A 16,112-nucleotide genomic window follows, 5' to 3' on the forward strand; every position below is an offset into this window, starting at 1 on the left:
TTACTACTGACTCACTATAACACACAATATATTGTGGATGCCTATGTACTTTTTCTCTAGTGCTCTTTAGAAGCAAGTTATGTACCTTGTTTTAACTAGTAAGTGCATTTTTGAAAGAGCAATAGGCAAATCGAATTATTGAACAAGAAATTTTGCTTTTTCAACTTAGTCATTTGCAGGATGCTTTATTTTTACTTATGATTCATTTTTGTTAGGTTTACTTGTTCAAAGGTTTGCTTCCCATGGTGAGTAGCTCATATATATGTCAGTACTTAAATATTTAGAGAAGTAAATGTAGGCTGTCACAGCAGGTGATTCATATGCATTCTTTAAAGCGTTATCTGTTGACTAGATAGATATCGCCTTATAAAATTTACCAACTCCTGTTCTTACGTGAGACTACAGTTAGATTTTCTCTGTCTCTTAGTCTTAATATGTACAATAAGAAATCCTATCATTATTTTAATTTTTACTATAGCACTTGGCATTTCACAAGAATGTTGCACCTTCATTTCTTCCCCTGCGGCATTTTGCTCACATCTGGAAACATAAAATGTTCAAAAGCAAATGCAATGCTGTTTTAAAGAATGGGGTTGTTCAGGGTCACTTTCTCCATCTCTTATCAGGTGAGTATGGCCCTCCCTAGCTTTCTCTAGGTGACCATGGGTGGTCCTTACTGCAGGATCAGTCCCTGAAGTGACCAGCAATTATGATGCCTGCTGTGTGTGTGTGTTGAGATGGGTGTGATTTCAGAGCATTGCCTCACACTGTGGTATGTGACGCTTTCAGGTCCGCACCCCTACTGCATCGTCTCATGCTTTGTAGGGAGCTGCTACACTGAGTCAGTGTTGGGAGGTGCCGTCAGAGTCTGCATTAAAGTGTGTGCTTTCAAAACTGAGACGAAAAGGCAGAAGAACTTTGAAAGTCCTGATTGGCTTTCATTTATGGTAACTAGTGTACAGTGCGTGATTGGTAATGTGAACATGTCTATATAGATAGATGACTGAGTCACAGCATTCCTATGTGGGAAAGCTACACTTTGCCCCTATTTTCCAAAAGATGTGAGACAAATAAAGCAATAAAAAGAATTGATTGGGTTGGGTGCAATGGCTCACACCCGTAGTCCCAGCACTTTAGGAGGCCAAGGCAGACAGATTGCGTGAGCCTAGGAGTTCGAAACCAGCCTGGCCAACATGGAGAAAACCCATCTCTACAAAAAAATAGAAAAAATTAGCTGGGTGTGGTGGTGTGCGCCTGTGGTCCCAGCTACTCGAGAGGCTAAGGCAGGAGAATTGCTTGAGCCTGGGAGATAGAGGCTGCAATGAGCTGTGACCGTGCCACTGTACTCCAAGGTGACAGAGTGAGACCCTGTCTCAAAAAAGAAAAAAAAATAGATTGCACATTAGGTTGACTTAATACGTTCCAAAACACAATGAAAAAAATCCATACAAACTTCAATATGAACCTTTCACTTGTTTAGCAATTTGTCATAAACTGGGTAGATATAGTAGCTGAAACTCAGTTCTTAGACAGCAATGACCTTTCTGGGGACAAGGCCAGCACTTGTAGAGGTGACAAAACTGAGGCCAGAGCACTTACGTAACTTGCCCGGAGTCCTACAGCCAGCCCGTGTTGGATTGGAGATTCAGCCCAATCTGTACTATTAGCGAAACAGTACACTGCTGGAATTGAAGGCTGGTTTAAAAAGACTGGAGTTCTTACCCTCAAGGAGCTTTTCATCTGATTGGAAGTAGTAGGATTCCTGGGAACAGGTGTCCACAAAGCATGTGAATGTCACCTGCCCAACTCTGGCTGCAGCCTTTGGTGTTCATGTTTTCCCAACTGTATTCAAGTCAGATCATCTTCTGAAACTGGTACTACCAACCAGATCTAGCTTCTTTGTACTTCAGAGTGACCCCAAATTAGAAACAGGCTCTCCTCACATATTCTTACTTTCTCTGGTGTCTGTGCTTGCTGATAGATTGAGCGTGCCTGCCCCAGCCCTGTCCAGCACTCTTGTGTGCCATAGATTCCATACCAGGGTTTATCGAATAGCTCAGTAAACCAGTCCAGGATGGGCTCAGGAGTGGCCCAGGGCCGAGTTCAAAGCTATTGCCTCTAACAAATAGGCCTATGATTTTGATTTACTAGAAAATGCTGTTGATTCTGATGAAATCCAAGTTAGCACTTTGTGACTTTCTTATCGTGGCCATGGTTCAGGCGCTTGTTTGAAATATGGTTCCTTGAAAAGATAGAATATTTTAAAGAGTGTGTTTCATGCAACATAAATTGTGAATTCCTTTAGCCACCTCCTCTCTTTAGGAATAGTACTCATACATATTTTAAACATAAATTGACAAAGATGGCAGAGACCTCATCTTCCCTGTAGCAAATTGAACCAGACTGATTGAGGATTTATTGCCTAATTATACTTGTCAGCCTGACATAGAAAAATATGTTTGTCATACCAGGATTATCTCTAATTAATACAGTCAATATCTAGCATACACTTACAGCTAAACAGAATAGTGGGTTCCAAAGTATATGTTATGAACTGCAGGGAACTGCTCTAAATACAAGTTCATATTTGAAGGGAGAAAATACCATGTTTTATATACATCATTTCCTCTTCTTTATATCCAGTGAAATCAGTGCTACTGACATTGACTCCCTTTATTGAGGAATTATAAAGGTAGTAGTTGAAAGATCAGAGAGGTTGTGGTTGGTGAGTAGCTGAACTCAGATTCAAACCTAGTCCAGAGTGTTGTTTTTTCAGCATCAGAGTCCACTAGCCAAGTTGATCTCTGCAGTATCTACATGTGGTTATTCCATTTTTCTAAAGTACATGTAAAGTTTGAGCTCAGCAGAATAAAACCAGGTAGTCATATTGAGAGAGCCAGTTTGATATAAATGTTTCTTCTGCCCGATGTTTAAGTATTTGCTGGATTATCAGTGGCTATTGCAGTGAGGTGATGCAATTTTAGATGCAGTTAGTATCATGCCTCACTGGATAATTAGTACATGCCCATATATGTTTGATACCCTCTAGTCCTCACCCTGCTCTGCCCCCACATCACAGTGTGCACAGTGCTCGAGATGGTAAAATCATTCAGCAGTTATTTCCAGGCTGCCGCACGCTCGCTGTAAACTCATTCATTTGCTCATAAATGTGCAGCTTTCTGCCATAAACATAAATATCAGAAGTTGTTTCTGAACAACAAAGGTTCAACTCATTGGCCCTACTCAGACCTACCCCCAAACAGTTTTATTATTTTGTTTTCCCATACCAATTAAAATGTTTCTACATCAATACACCTTGTCATAGAAAGCTTGTATTTCATAACCAGAGCCACTGTGAGAGGTCACTGTAGTTATTTTTCCAATTTCATTTGGCCCTTTCTGTAGTAGTCATTTTGTAGAGTTATTTATTTAGATTTTATGATGGACTGAAATATTGAATTACCAATTAGATTTAACAGTTAAAGTGGCTGAAAATAAATTTGCCTAAAACACACATCATCATTGGCAGGGGAGCCGATACTTAGTCTATGATGCCGTATTAAATAGTGCCATGTTGTGGCCATCATTCAGAAGGCTGTTGAGAACACAAGCATACGTTTCTTGGTAGAACCTGGAAGACAAAGAGGTCACTAGCTGTCCCAATAGAGCGTTCAGGACGTTTCCTAGCCCTGCTCCCATTGGGCAGGCTGTTAGAGAACCTCTGACTTCTTCACAGATAGCAGATCGCGTGAGCCCAGGCAGAGTGAGGAGATGCGTGCTCAGCCCAGAGCACATCCAGCGCCAGGGACTCTTTCTTCCCAGGCATTTTGCTGGGACCTGAAAGGCAAGTGCAGTGAGCAGCCTCAGAGAGGAGCACCACATTCAGATATGTGGTGCAGAGCTCTTCAGAGCAGCTTGGTATCTAGAAAAGGTTGCTTCAGCATATAAGCCACACCAGGTCTCTGGCCCTCTATTTTTGAGAGGCAGAAACAACCCTAATTATATCTACACACAAAGAAGACTATGCAGAGTGTGCTCATTTCAAAAACATTCATTTGATTTAGCCAGACTATTGTGTGGCCCGGGAACAATAACTGCAGTTCTATAATAGTCAACTTCCGGGATGTCTAGACAAGAGGAGTATTAAACTCCTGAGTCATTTGGTACTAAGAAAGACTTCATAATAGAAAAATTAGGTGTCCTTTGAAGAAAAAGAATTTCATTTTATTTGAAATGCAGATGCGAGCATGCACATGTATGTGCGTGCATGCGTACACACATGCATGCATACTGCATTCCCTTAAATGAGGCAGACTCTAGTAAGGCATACCTCTTGGTATACAAAGGCAGACCTAGTAAGGCATACCTCTTTGGTATACATCATACATGTAGTTTGCAAAGCGGCTTCATAGTTTCTAACATACATGGTGATTTTCTTCTTCTGCCTTCCTAGTGTCCCCTCTATTCTTGCTCTAAATGTATTAAGGACTACAAAAATGTCCATGTGACACACTTGGTGGCCTTTGTCTTCTCTGGCAATACTTTGAATGATTCACAGATACTTTTTGTAGTCTATAATCATTTTAAATATTAATACAAAATTTTCTTCACATCTCAGTCTTCTAGCCAGAGATTATCACAATAAAAATGCATATTGGCTTTAAACACAAACAACCTCTTAACATACATTCAGGAGCACATAACACTTCCATTAGAAACATAGACCCTGCTCTGTGTAGAGACACTGCTGCCTGCCATGGTAGACACACCTATCCCGTTCTCTTGGGTGTAGGTAAGACATACACACAGATAACCGTAGTGTCTTGGGTGATGAGTCACGTAAGATTTTTTAAAAAGTGCTCTGATACCAGTAGGCCTTGTAAGCTCATTGTTTCAGTTGTCTTTTGTTGTGTGGAAAACTACCACAGAATTTAGTGACTTCACAAAAATCATTCTGTTTTATTCATTATTTTGTGGTTCAGGAATCTGGGAAGGGCGCCGCTGAGTAGTCAGTCTCTGGTCCACATCTGGGGCAGCTGGAGCTGGAGGATCCACTCTCACGGAGGCTTCTCCATGCACATGTCTGTATCTTGGTGCTCCCAGGCCTCCCTATCCCCATGTGGCATTTCATTCTCCAGGCCCTCTCCCTGTGGCTTTGGCTTCTTGGAGCCTAGTGGCATGTGCATAGTCAGGCTTCTTGCCCACAGCTGGGAACCCCCAGAGCAGCAAATGGAAGCTGCAAGCCTTTCCTGACCTAGTATCAGAAGTCCCATGTGTCACATCCATGGCATTCTCTTGGTCATTGAGCAAGCTACTGAAGCCAGCCCAGCTGCCAGATGATATATGAAGAGTGCACAAAAGCATCTTCAGGACAGAAAGTTAAGGGCTGCAAAAAAGCTGATTATAAAATTCCTTTGAGGAATAAATCAGTTTTGTAGCTACTGGTTGCCCAACAACTACTTTGTATTTGAGGAGAAAAAGTGAAATGTTACACATTGTTTTGTATTTGATTTTTGCCTTAATACAGTGAAATCAGCCCAGCTTTGACTCCCTATTGGATTAATTATGGTGGTAATAATGCTAACTGTTTGTGAACAACAGTGGCAAGAGAGGGCTCAGGGGTGACATGAAGCTTTTAAGTGTGAGTGACTGTTGTGCTATTGACTGAAATAGGAAACCCAGAAGGAGAAAATGTTTGAAACAAACCATGTAATGTTGCTATACACTGCAAGTGACAAAATGCCTAACCAAAAGCAGCCTAAAACCCTGATTTTTATTCCAGAAGTCTGGGGACAGGTAGTTCCATGTTTGATTCAGCATCTCAAAGATGTCAGGGCTCTGAGCCAACTTCTGTGAGAGTCTTTTGACCTTCCTCTCACCTTGCAAGGTGGTCTGCTTCAGCTCCAAACATGTCATATTTTAGTGACAAAGAAGGGAAGGAGTCTCTCTCAGTGTCTCTCATCCCCAGGAGCTCCACACCAGATGTCTCCTAAGTCCCACTGGCCGAGAGTGGATACATTTCCATGCGCTAGCCTCAGAGGAGAGTGGGAGAGCTAGCATTGATGTCGTCAGGCTTTTTCGCAGGAAGCCAGCTCAGCCAGCAGGGAGAAGGACATTAGGTAGGCAACCAACGGTGTCTGCCACAGTGATAAATCCCATTTTCTGTCTCCACACAGTTGATAAAGGCTCACTTAGCAGCCTTATAGAGCTTGAATTAAATGGGCTAAATCATAACTATAATAAACTAATATTTTCTGGATACGTGTTAGTTTCTCTATTGGCTTTCATTTTGTGGTTGAGAGCTACCACTGCTTCTTAACAAATAAAAGATTTAATTATTTCCCTCATACTTTAAAATTTGGATGAAAATTCTTTGGCTGCCATTAAATCATGTTACCCATTGTTTATCCTGCAACATTGCCTTCTGTTATCATTACATATTATATAAGTGCCTTTACGTGTGTATATGAGTTTATAAGAGGAAGAAAATTCTCTAGACATATGAACCATGTTTGTTTTAGAGTCTGGAGACTCACAGAATTCCCTGACATTAGTTTTGAGGTGTAAGTTGAAGCAGGACAGCCAGTTCTAACTGTTCTCATCCCTGAATGGCAAAGGCTGGCAGAGCTGAGCCTGTGACACAAGCAGCATAGCAGTAAGAAAATACATATCCTCAGCTGAGAAGAAAATACCTTGACTCACATCTGGTCTGGGCATCTGGGATTGCAAAGTAAGGCTTAATTTCTTCAGCTGGATAAAGCTGAAATTCTTTAATCTGTTTATCTGTGATTGCCCAGTTATATTTTAACCTAGTAACATTTATACTGTAATAAAGTTTTTATAGACTCAAAACGTTTGAGCTGAGAGTGTCACTACTGGTACCTTTGCTAGTGAGAAGTAGGGAAGGTGAGGGGAAGACCTGAAGAAAGAAACTCTAAATCTCATCTTGTATCTGTAGCAGTTGATTCATTCATTCATTCATTCATTCCATTCATTTGACATTCATTGAATGCCTGCCACACTCTTGATGCTGGGGTGGAAAAATAAATAAGACTGAACATGCGTTCGAGGCACATGCAGTGTTATGAGAACAGAGTTGGCGACCTGCCTTCTCATCACAGCTGCCCAATAGAGAAGTGAATATAGGAAATCATTATTGTCTACACCAGCAGTCCCCAACCATTTTGGCACCAGGGACCAGTTTTGTGAAAAACAATTTCTCCACAGACCGGGGAGGCACATGGTTTTGGGATGATTCAAGCACGTTACATTTGTTGTGTACTGTATTTCTATTATTATTACATTGTAATATATAACTAAATAATTATACAATTCACCATAAGGTAGAATCAGTAGGAGCCCTGAGTTTTTTTTCCAGCAACTAGAGAGTCCCATCTGGGGATGATGGGAGACAGTAACAGATCATCAGGCATTAGATTCTCATAAGGAGCGCACAATCTAGATCCCTCACATGCGCAGTTCACAATAGGGTTCACACTCCTATGAGAACTTAATGCCGCTGCTGATCTGACAGGAGGAGCTCAGGTGGCAATGATAGCAATGGGGAGCAGCTGTAAATACAGATGAAACTTCGCTTGCTCTCCCACCACTCACCTCCTGCTGTGTGCCCTGGTTCCTAACAGGCCACAGACTGATAGCAGCCTGTGGCCCAGGGGTTGGGGACCCCTGGTGTACACAGCAAGCTGCTTGAGCTGGTTTTCTTTACGATGTTAAAGAGCTTTCTAAATTTGTGTTGATGTAGTAAGGTCACAGCATTATGTTACAGTAATTGTGTTTGAACTAAGTTATAGTGAATGCCAAGAAAAGGCCCTACCTGCTCTCCTTTCTGATATTTTGGAAATAGATTCCAAAACAACTTAGGGCCCTGGAGAAACTTTTATTTCCAAAATACTGGAAATGTTTGGCTCAAGTCAGTGAATCTGTCATTTACTAGAAACTCTATTTCTGAAAGTCATATTTTAAATGTTAAAAAATATTGTTGAACAATTGATACTTCTAACAAAAAGTTCAATGCCGTATGTACTTGCAGACTTTTCCAAAAGACATGACCCAAGAAGGAAAGTGAAAATTTATCTCAGGCTTAAACTCTTCTTTAACTTCCCCCAATCACCTAAATCTGACTCTATTTTAGACTTATAATACATGGAAACAAGGTCATGTGAGCCCTAATTCGTGTAATTGAAGGAAGTCCACACTTCCTCATTTATTGACGATGATCCTTATGGTGGCCTTAGGCGCCCTGGTTTTTACTGCCACCAAATCCCAGTCCTGGCTTCAGTCTCATCTTTTCAGGCCAGCCCAACCCACGTTTCTGCTTTCCATAGGTACAGCCTGTTGGACCCCAGGGCACCAGTACTCCGGGCCTTTGTAGGGGCAGCACTCTTCTCTTGGCTTAGCATTACCAGAGGGAAATCCTTGCCAGAACTGGAAGTGACTTCGAGGTGACTATCATGCTAGTTCCGAAGTTCCTCAGCCACCCATGCTGCAGGATGTGCCTCACCTGCTGCCCTGGAGCCACTCCCCACCTTCATGGGATTTGTTTCTGCCTGCAGTCTCTTTTCCCACTTTCCTACCTTCCCCAGATTCCAAGGCCTCCAAATCACAGCCCTTGGCTAGTAGTTTTTTAATCTAAAAGACACAGAAAAGGCGTTTTCCTAACCTAAAAGCACTCCCCTTTCCTAACCCTGGCCATTTGCCTTAAGCAACGTACAAAAATGGCAGAAGTCTGATATCATACATTTTCTTTAAATGGGCTCAACATTCAAGGCATCCTACATCAGTGTTTTCTTTCCGTTTTGGGCGCTTGGGTAAGACTCCCCTTTGCTGTGGGCAGTTTCCAGGTAATGTGATGCTTTCGCTGTAAATACCCTTTTTCATGTGCTACATAGTTTTTTAGTTTGGGTCACAAGAATATTTTTATAATGAAACACCTTACAATAATTTGTGTCCAATAACAACTTGCAGCCTATAAAATGGCTGTTTCTGGTGTTTTCTAAAGTGGCGAGGAAGTGTCTCTAGGGCAGAAATCTCCAAACCCCAAGGTAGTGGTCTGTGGCCTGTTTGGAACTGGGCCGCACAGCAGGAGGTGAGCAGCAGGTGAACAAGGGAAGCTTCATCTGTATTTACAGCCGCTCCCCATTGCTTGCATTATGGGTTGAACTCTGTCTTCTGCCAGATCAGTGGTGGCATTAGATTGTCATAGGAGCACAAACCCTATTGTGAACTGTGTGTGTGAGGGATCTAGTTTGCGTGTTCCTTATGAGAATCTAATGCCTGATGATCCGTCAGTGTCTCCATCACCCTCAGATGGGACCATCTAGTTGCAGGAAAACAAGCTCAGGGCTCCCACTGATGCTACATTATGGTGAGTTGTATAATTATTTACATATTACAATGTAATAATAGAAATAAAGTATACAATGAATGTAATGTGCTTGAATCATCCCCAAACCATCCCCCCCATCCAGTCCATGGAAAAATTATCTTCCACAAAACCAGTCCCTGGTGCAAAAAGGTTGGAGACCACTACTCTAAAGCACCCTGTCCACGGCTGTGCTAGGCCTCAGGTGACCAGAGTGAGTCTTCATGAGACAATGACTTCCCAGCGAATTTGGGAGAAATACTTAAATGTTAAAACTAGCAAATGTGTTAGGGAATAAAAAACAAAATTTATAATTTAAGGTAAGCTGTTTTAAGGATGAGAAACTCCATTTGAGGGCTGCTCCGCAGATATCTCCAGGTTCAGGTAACCCTTCCAATTCAGGCAAATGGAGTGGAAGTTTGAGAAACACCATACTTAAGCAGGTGCCATTGTACAAAAATGTATAACCTTTAAAAGTATTTCCCATTATTGTACTTGTTAACTCCTTGTTTTACAGATCATGTGTACACTATAGACATTTTATGCAATATGTATATGCCTTGAAAGTTGTGTTGATATATTTGTAAATTGAATCTATTTAAAATGCAATAGATACTTTATAGGAAACCCAAAATAACTTATTTTATAATCACCTCCTGATTGTTAGTTTTATAAGTTTGAGTTTAATAAATTATTTTTCTTAAAGTAGGTTTTTTCACTGACTGTTAAGATAAACATCTACTTTTTACAAATTGTTTTTCAGTTTTATTGAGGTATAATTGACAAAAATTGTATATATTGAAGGTGTACAACATGATGATTTGATATATATATACACATTGTGAAATGATTACCACAAAAGTTAATTAACACAAAGATTACATCCACTTAAATTGAAAATAGTTCTTTATAAATTTGGCTTTCAAAAACAGTCACTGTCAGTGAATTTATCTGACTCAAATCAGTGAAAATTAAGATGATGTCTGTTAGTAGTGTTGAGTACTTTAAGAAGTATTTTTTAGATTCCTGACCATGTTAAAGAAGTATTATCTTAATGAAGCACATAAAATAAAACATCAGCTCAATCATGAAATTCCTCAGGGCAGATTATTAAATAACCATGAGATTAACCAGGCTAACTTCAAAGTTGAATTGGAATGTTTTACTGTTTATTGCTGTAAGGAATTACATTAGTCAAATATAAATGTTTAGTACATTTTCATTAACATGCTGTGTGTGTCCAGTTTCTTCTAGTTGCTTTCTTGGTCTTCATACGGTATCCTCATTCAATAATTGTGTAATAGAAAAGCTTATTAAAATTTTGTTATACTTAATGTAAAAGATTAAAAATGAAGATAAGTTAAAGTAGAATGAATAGAATATAATTGAAATAATTTGGAGTCCACTTTATATCGATTTATTTGTTAATTTAGAAACATTAAAAGTATGTGACCACAACTTTTTGTTCAAACATATCACTGTGGACAAAATAAGAATGATATCGTATTATTCCTAGGCTATTTGAAAAAGAATATTAGCTTTTTCTAGCCTAAAATTTGAAAAAAATAAAATTGCTAGTTACCTTATTTATTAATAAATATCTGAGATAACTAGTTGCTTATACAAGATTTAAGTGAGATGTAGAACAGAATACAAATATGGTTATCATTGGCTAGGATGGTGTATTATTATATTGAAATCTTAATTAGAACATTGACAGATTTTCCAGTGATTCTTTTATTATGCTGATAATCTCTATCACCAGGAAAAATAATAATATGTGATTTATCTGTTGTGTGAAATCTTAAAATTTGAAATAAATGACTATATTAGTCTAAAAATTCTGTTACTGAGTTTAGGTAATATGGAGAAAGTGTGTGTTTTTCTAAGAATGTGATTGAATCAAGTCTTGCAAACTGGTAAATAAACTTTGATTTAAGTAAAATACTGTTCACTTTAAGACAGAATATTTGATAAAACCAGAATTGTGACTCTTGGCTTGTCCATGATTGAGGGAATAGAACATAGGGAAAAACCCTGACTGTGTGGAAAATGCTGGCTTGTGCTGGGCTTTGCTGGTAGAGTGGTGGCTCATAACTACAGGCAGAATTGATAAGTTGTTGAAATGTAATTTTAATGGATTTTCTTAAACTTTATTATTAGGCTATCAGCTGCAAAGGTCAACACAGTATATCCTACACTTTGTCAAGGAATCAGACTGTGGTGGTGGAGTACACACATGATAAAGATACGGATATGTTTCAGGTAATATTTTTCTTTTTTAATAGAAATTTTAGCACATTTTCCTTTAATTCTCTATTTTTTATATGTAATCAGATCTTCCAGCCCAGTGTCCAGGGGGAAAGAGTTGAAGATAATATAAAAATGATTCCTGTTTGGTTGTTGAAAGATTAAGAAAAAAACTTAATTCTTTAATTGTAGAAGGAAATTATAAAGGCTACATTCTCAGACCTCAGTGCAATAAAAATAGACATTAATTAAGCAAGAGTAAAATTTTTAAAAGCTAACCACTTTTAAAAGCCAACATTTTCAGAATACTTTCTAAGTAACATTTGAATGAAAGGGACATCCAAACTATGTTTATAGGTCTTTTGAGAAATAACTGTGGGAATATCATGTAGCAAAACTGACAAGATGAGGCCATCATCTTACTCGGAAGAAAATGCCTTACGTGCTTTCATTATTAAGAGGAAGGAAAGAGAGAGAAAGAAAGAAAATCAAGGGACTAAACATTTATCTCAAAAGTTCTTTTTTGATAAAGGACAGCAATTAAGAAAGTACAGGATGGGTTTAGGCATAGTTTTAGTGGTATATAATACAAAGTCTAGAAGTACATCAAAAGAAAGCAGAAGGAAGGAAAAAAACATTCGTCAGTTAATGAATTTAAAAAGAAGAGAATTAATGAATATATTCCAGATTTAGTACTTTAAAACAACAAACAATTAAAATTTAGACTAATAACAGAAAAAAGCAAGCATAAGTTGGAATTGATGAGGCTTTGCATTTCCATATGGAGAGTTAAATTATTACATAAATGGTGTCGAAACAAATATAAAAAGAGTATGATAGACACTAACATCATACTCTGCTAAAGTAAATTCTAGAGAATAAACATTTAAATATAAAACTGAAGGAACAAAAAGTTCTAGAAAAAAACTTAGGAGAATTCATATTCTTGGAATAGGGAAGGATCAATAGTAAATGAAGAAATAGATTTACCCTACGCATTTTCACTTCTTTTTAAATGTCACAAAAATTAGAAGTCGAACTAGAGATAATTAGGGCAACAAATCAAGTAGACAAAGGATTGATACCTACTATATGGTTATCACTTTTCCCATGCTTTCAAAAATGGACAAAGAACAAAACATATAATTCTCAGAAGAAGAAATATAAATGGCCAATAAATATATTAAATAATTTTTAAAATACCAAATGAATTAATAATAAAATACTCTTTATTACCTATTAATTGGAAAATATTAAATAATACAGCACTGTAAAGCATTGTATGAAATTGGTCCCCCTGGTGGGACTGTGAATTGGTGCAACATTTCTATAGGGCAACATTGCAGTACTGCCATGAATTTCAGCGCTCAGACCAATTGACCCAGTAATTCTAACTTTAGTCATTTTTATACATAAATAATTAAGGACTGTGAACAAAGATTTAACCAAAAAGTTGTTCATTGTAGTGTTGTATATACTAGTAAAAAACTAAAAATAAACCTACACTTCCAGGAGTAGGTAAGAATGATTTACAGTATGGTGCATTTAAATGCAAAATATCATGCAGCCATTACATGATTATTAAATGGGAAATACAATAAAATAAGTGAAAAAAGGCATATGTCCACTTCATGCTTTATTTTTATATGCACACACATAAACATAGGTATGGAAGAGAGATGGGACTAGAAAGAAATGCCCCAGCTCTTTTTCCATTTTCTATAACATTGTGAAGTGCAGGCCTAATCTGGATCACCTAATTCAGTACTTTTTATTGAGAAAGAAAGAACATTTTATGTGGTTTTTAAATGTATTTGTAGTAGTCCTGAACTTCAGCACCTCAGACTGATAATAAGAGCCAAAGGCAAATTACAAATTGGGGAAATATTTACAATTTGTATCACAAAAGGTTAATGTCACAAATATACAAGGTACTCCTGGAAATCTCTTTTTTTAAATACCTACAATCAGATAGACAAATGAGCAAAGGATTTCACAGACAGTTCACCAAAAAAGGAAACTAAGTAACTCTTAAAAATAAGAAAATATGCTCAACCTCATCTACAAAAAGAAAAATGTGAATTAAAACCACATAGAGATACCACTTTTCACTTGTCAGATTGGCAGAAATCCAAAAGGTTTTGTCAAAGATGTGGGGAAAACAGACGCTATCCTACATTCTATAAATTGGTATAGCATTTATGGGGTAGCAATTTGAAAATAGCTATGAAAAATACAAAATGTTTACATAGTTTGACTCAGCTCTTCTCTTTATAAAGTTCTTCTTTCTAGAGACTTACCCCAGAGATATCCTTACCTACATGCAAAATGCCATTTGTACAGAGTTATTGCTCAAAGCATTGCTTAATAGGAAAAGATTGGAAACAACCTAAATGTTCTTCAGTAGTGGACCAGTTCAATAAATTTGGGTACAGCTATACAGTGGAGCCCTCCAAGGGTATAAAACAGAACAAAGAAAAACTGTATGTATAGCCACAGAAAGAGCTCCAAACATATTAAATTAGTTAAATATTAATATTATTGAGTATATTGAGTCATAATGGTAATATATATTCAATTAATTTAAAATATTACTAAATAAAATGTTATTAATATGAAATATTACAGTATTAAATGTTAATTTAATATTGTAAAATGGTTTAAATAATGCTTATATGCATTAAAAAATCTCCAAAATGATTAACAAGACATGAATGTAGCAGTTGCCTTTGTGGGGAAGGGGACTGAACAGGTGGTATACAGGAAGATATTTTACACTTCTCGATTTTTGGAACTATGCATGTGTATTAGATATTTAAAAAGCTAAATAATCTTAGATAAAATATATAGTGATACTTATAAAAATAGTTATTAAAGTGCCAGTTTGAACTCAAAAATAAGATTTATCATGTTTGGGCAAAATACTAACTGTGGTTTTACTCTCCATGCCATTCCATTGTATAATCTTATAAATGTCTTCTTATTCTGTTAAGGAAAATATCTTCCTACATAAGTATATGCATATTCTTCCCTGTTGATATTTTTATGGAACTTTATTATTATATATTTTTAATACTCATTAAAATTATTTTCAATTTATGTTTTTCTTAACTACTTATAGTAGCAGTGAAGATTTTAAAGATTTTTTTTACAGAAAGAGAATTCTTAATACTAAAAAAGTGAATAAAGCCTATTTCACAATTGTCGGTGATACTTTTTTACCATTTAAATTCAAAAACTACTGTGATGATACCTGTTATAGGTAAGTCAGGTACTCTCAAAGTGGGAGACATTAAATTCGTTTAAGAAGAATCTTGTTTCTTCGGAATTTTTCAGTTTCATAGATATTCTTTAGTGACATATGTGTCACATAGTGTATTCCGTACTGTTGAACAGTCACATTTGACTCACATGCTCACTTTCTTCCCTCTCATCTCTGCAGAATGAATTAAAGATTTAGTTGGACTTTTTCAGCTTTCTGTTACTAACTTCTAAGTACTTTATGCATACTTCCTATTTTGTCATACAGAATATCAAAAGACTCAAGTTTTAATAAAATTCATAATTTTTAACTGCAGATTCACAGCAATGAAAAATACAATGACTGTTAATACAGTTTGGTGCCACTGCTTTGAATCATGCCAAAGCACCAGCAGCTTTACCCACCATTGTTCTAGCACCATCAATGTAGAGACCAGCACAGTGGAAAAGGCAGTTAACATCTTTGTATTATTATGAAGGTAATTTTGGCCTCATGTACCTAGACCCCATGGCAGGGTCTCAGGGACCCTCTGGGGTTCATGAACCACATTCTGAGAATACCGATTTGTACCAACCTCTTAATTTGAAAGCTGAGAAATCTGGGTCTTTGAAAGGAAAAGTAATGTAAACTAAGGCCAGAAGAGGCATTGGGGGCAGAGCTAAGATTTAGGTCACTGAGCTCTTCATTCTCTGAATAGTACCAGCTCAGCCTCTTTAAATAAAGTATGGTAAGCCAAGTAAGAATTCACATGTTTCTTAAGGAAATATAACACATTACATTCACAGACTAACTGGACCTGTTAGAAGGATCTGTGGCAGATCATTTTAAGCAGAGAACTAAGCAACTCTCATAAGACCTTGAAAAGACAGGCTTGTTTCCATTTTTTCCTCCTTTTAACAAGTTTATATTTCCAAAGCCTACTACTGACAAAAATCACCGAGCAAAAAGCACTACAGCACTCATAGTTCTGAAGTATGGACCTCAGTGTGGAGAGTTTGTTCGTTTTAGTGATTCCCATTAAAATGATTTCTAGGGTTCATTGAGTATTTAAAGGCAGAATATCAGAAAGAACCAAGAAAGGGCTTTATGCTGCATTTCCCACTGTTGGAGTCAGTTAGTAGACTCAGAACTCAGAAATATTATTGCCTGAGGAGAAAAATCAAAGCTAGATCTGAATTGAAGGTATGAGAAAGTGTCAGTTAATATAATCAGAGTAAG

At 37.4% G+C, this 16,112-nt stretch overlaps 1 protein-coding gene across 1 annotated transcript in view; it reads left to right on the forward strand.

Annotated features, from left to right (window-relative positions):
- Positions 1-16,112, forward strand: part of PELI2 (pellino E3 ubiquitin protein ligase family member 2) — a 184,863-nt gene that overhangs the window by 151,626 nt on the left and 17,125 nt on the right. The window contains exon 3 of the mRNA XM_002824771.5: positions 11,546-11,647. Within this exon, the coding sequence (XP_002824817.1) occupies positions 11,546-11,647 (102 nt within the window). The remainder of the gene's footprint in view (positions 1-11,545; positions 11,648-16,112) is intronic.

This window comes from Pongo abelii, chromosome 15 (assembly GCF_028885655.2).
Source record: "Pongo abelii isolate AG06213 chromosome 15, NHGRI_mPonAbe1-v2.0_pri, whole genome shotgun sequence".
Taxonomy (NCBI): domain Eukaryota; kingdom Metazoa; phylum Chordata; class Mammalia; order Primates; family Hominidae; genus Pongo; species Pongo abelii.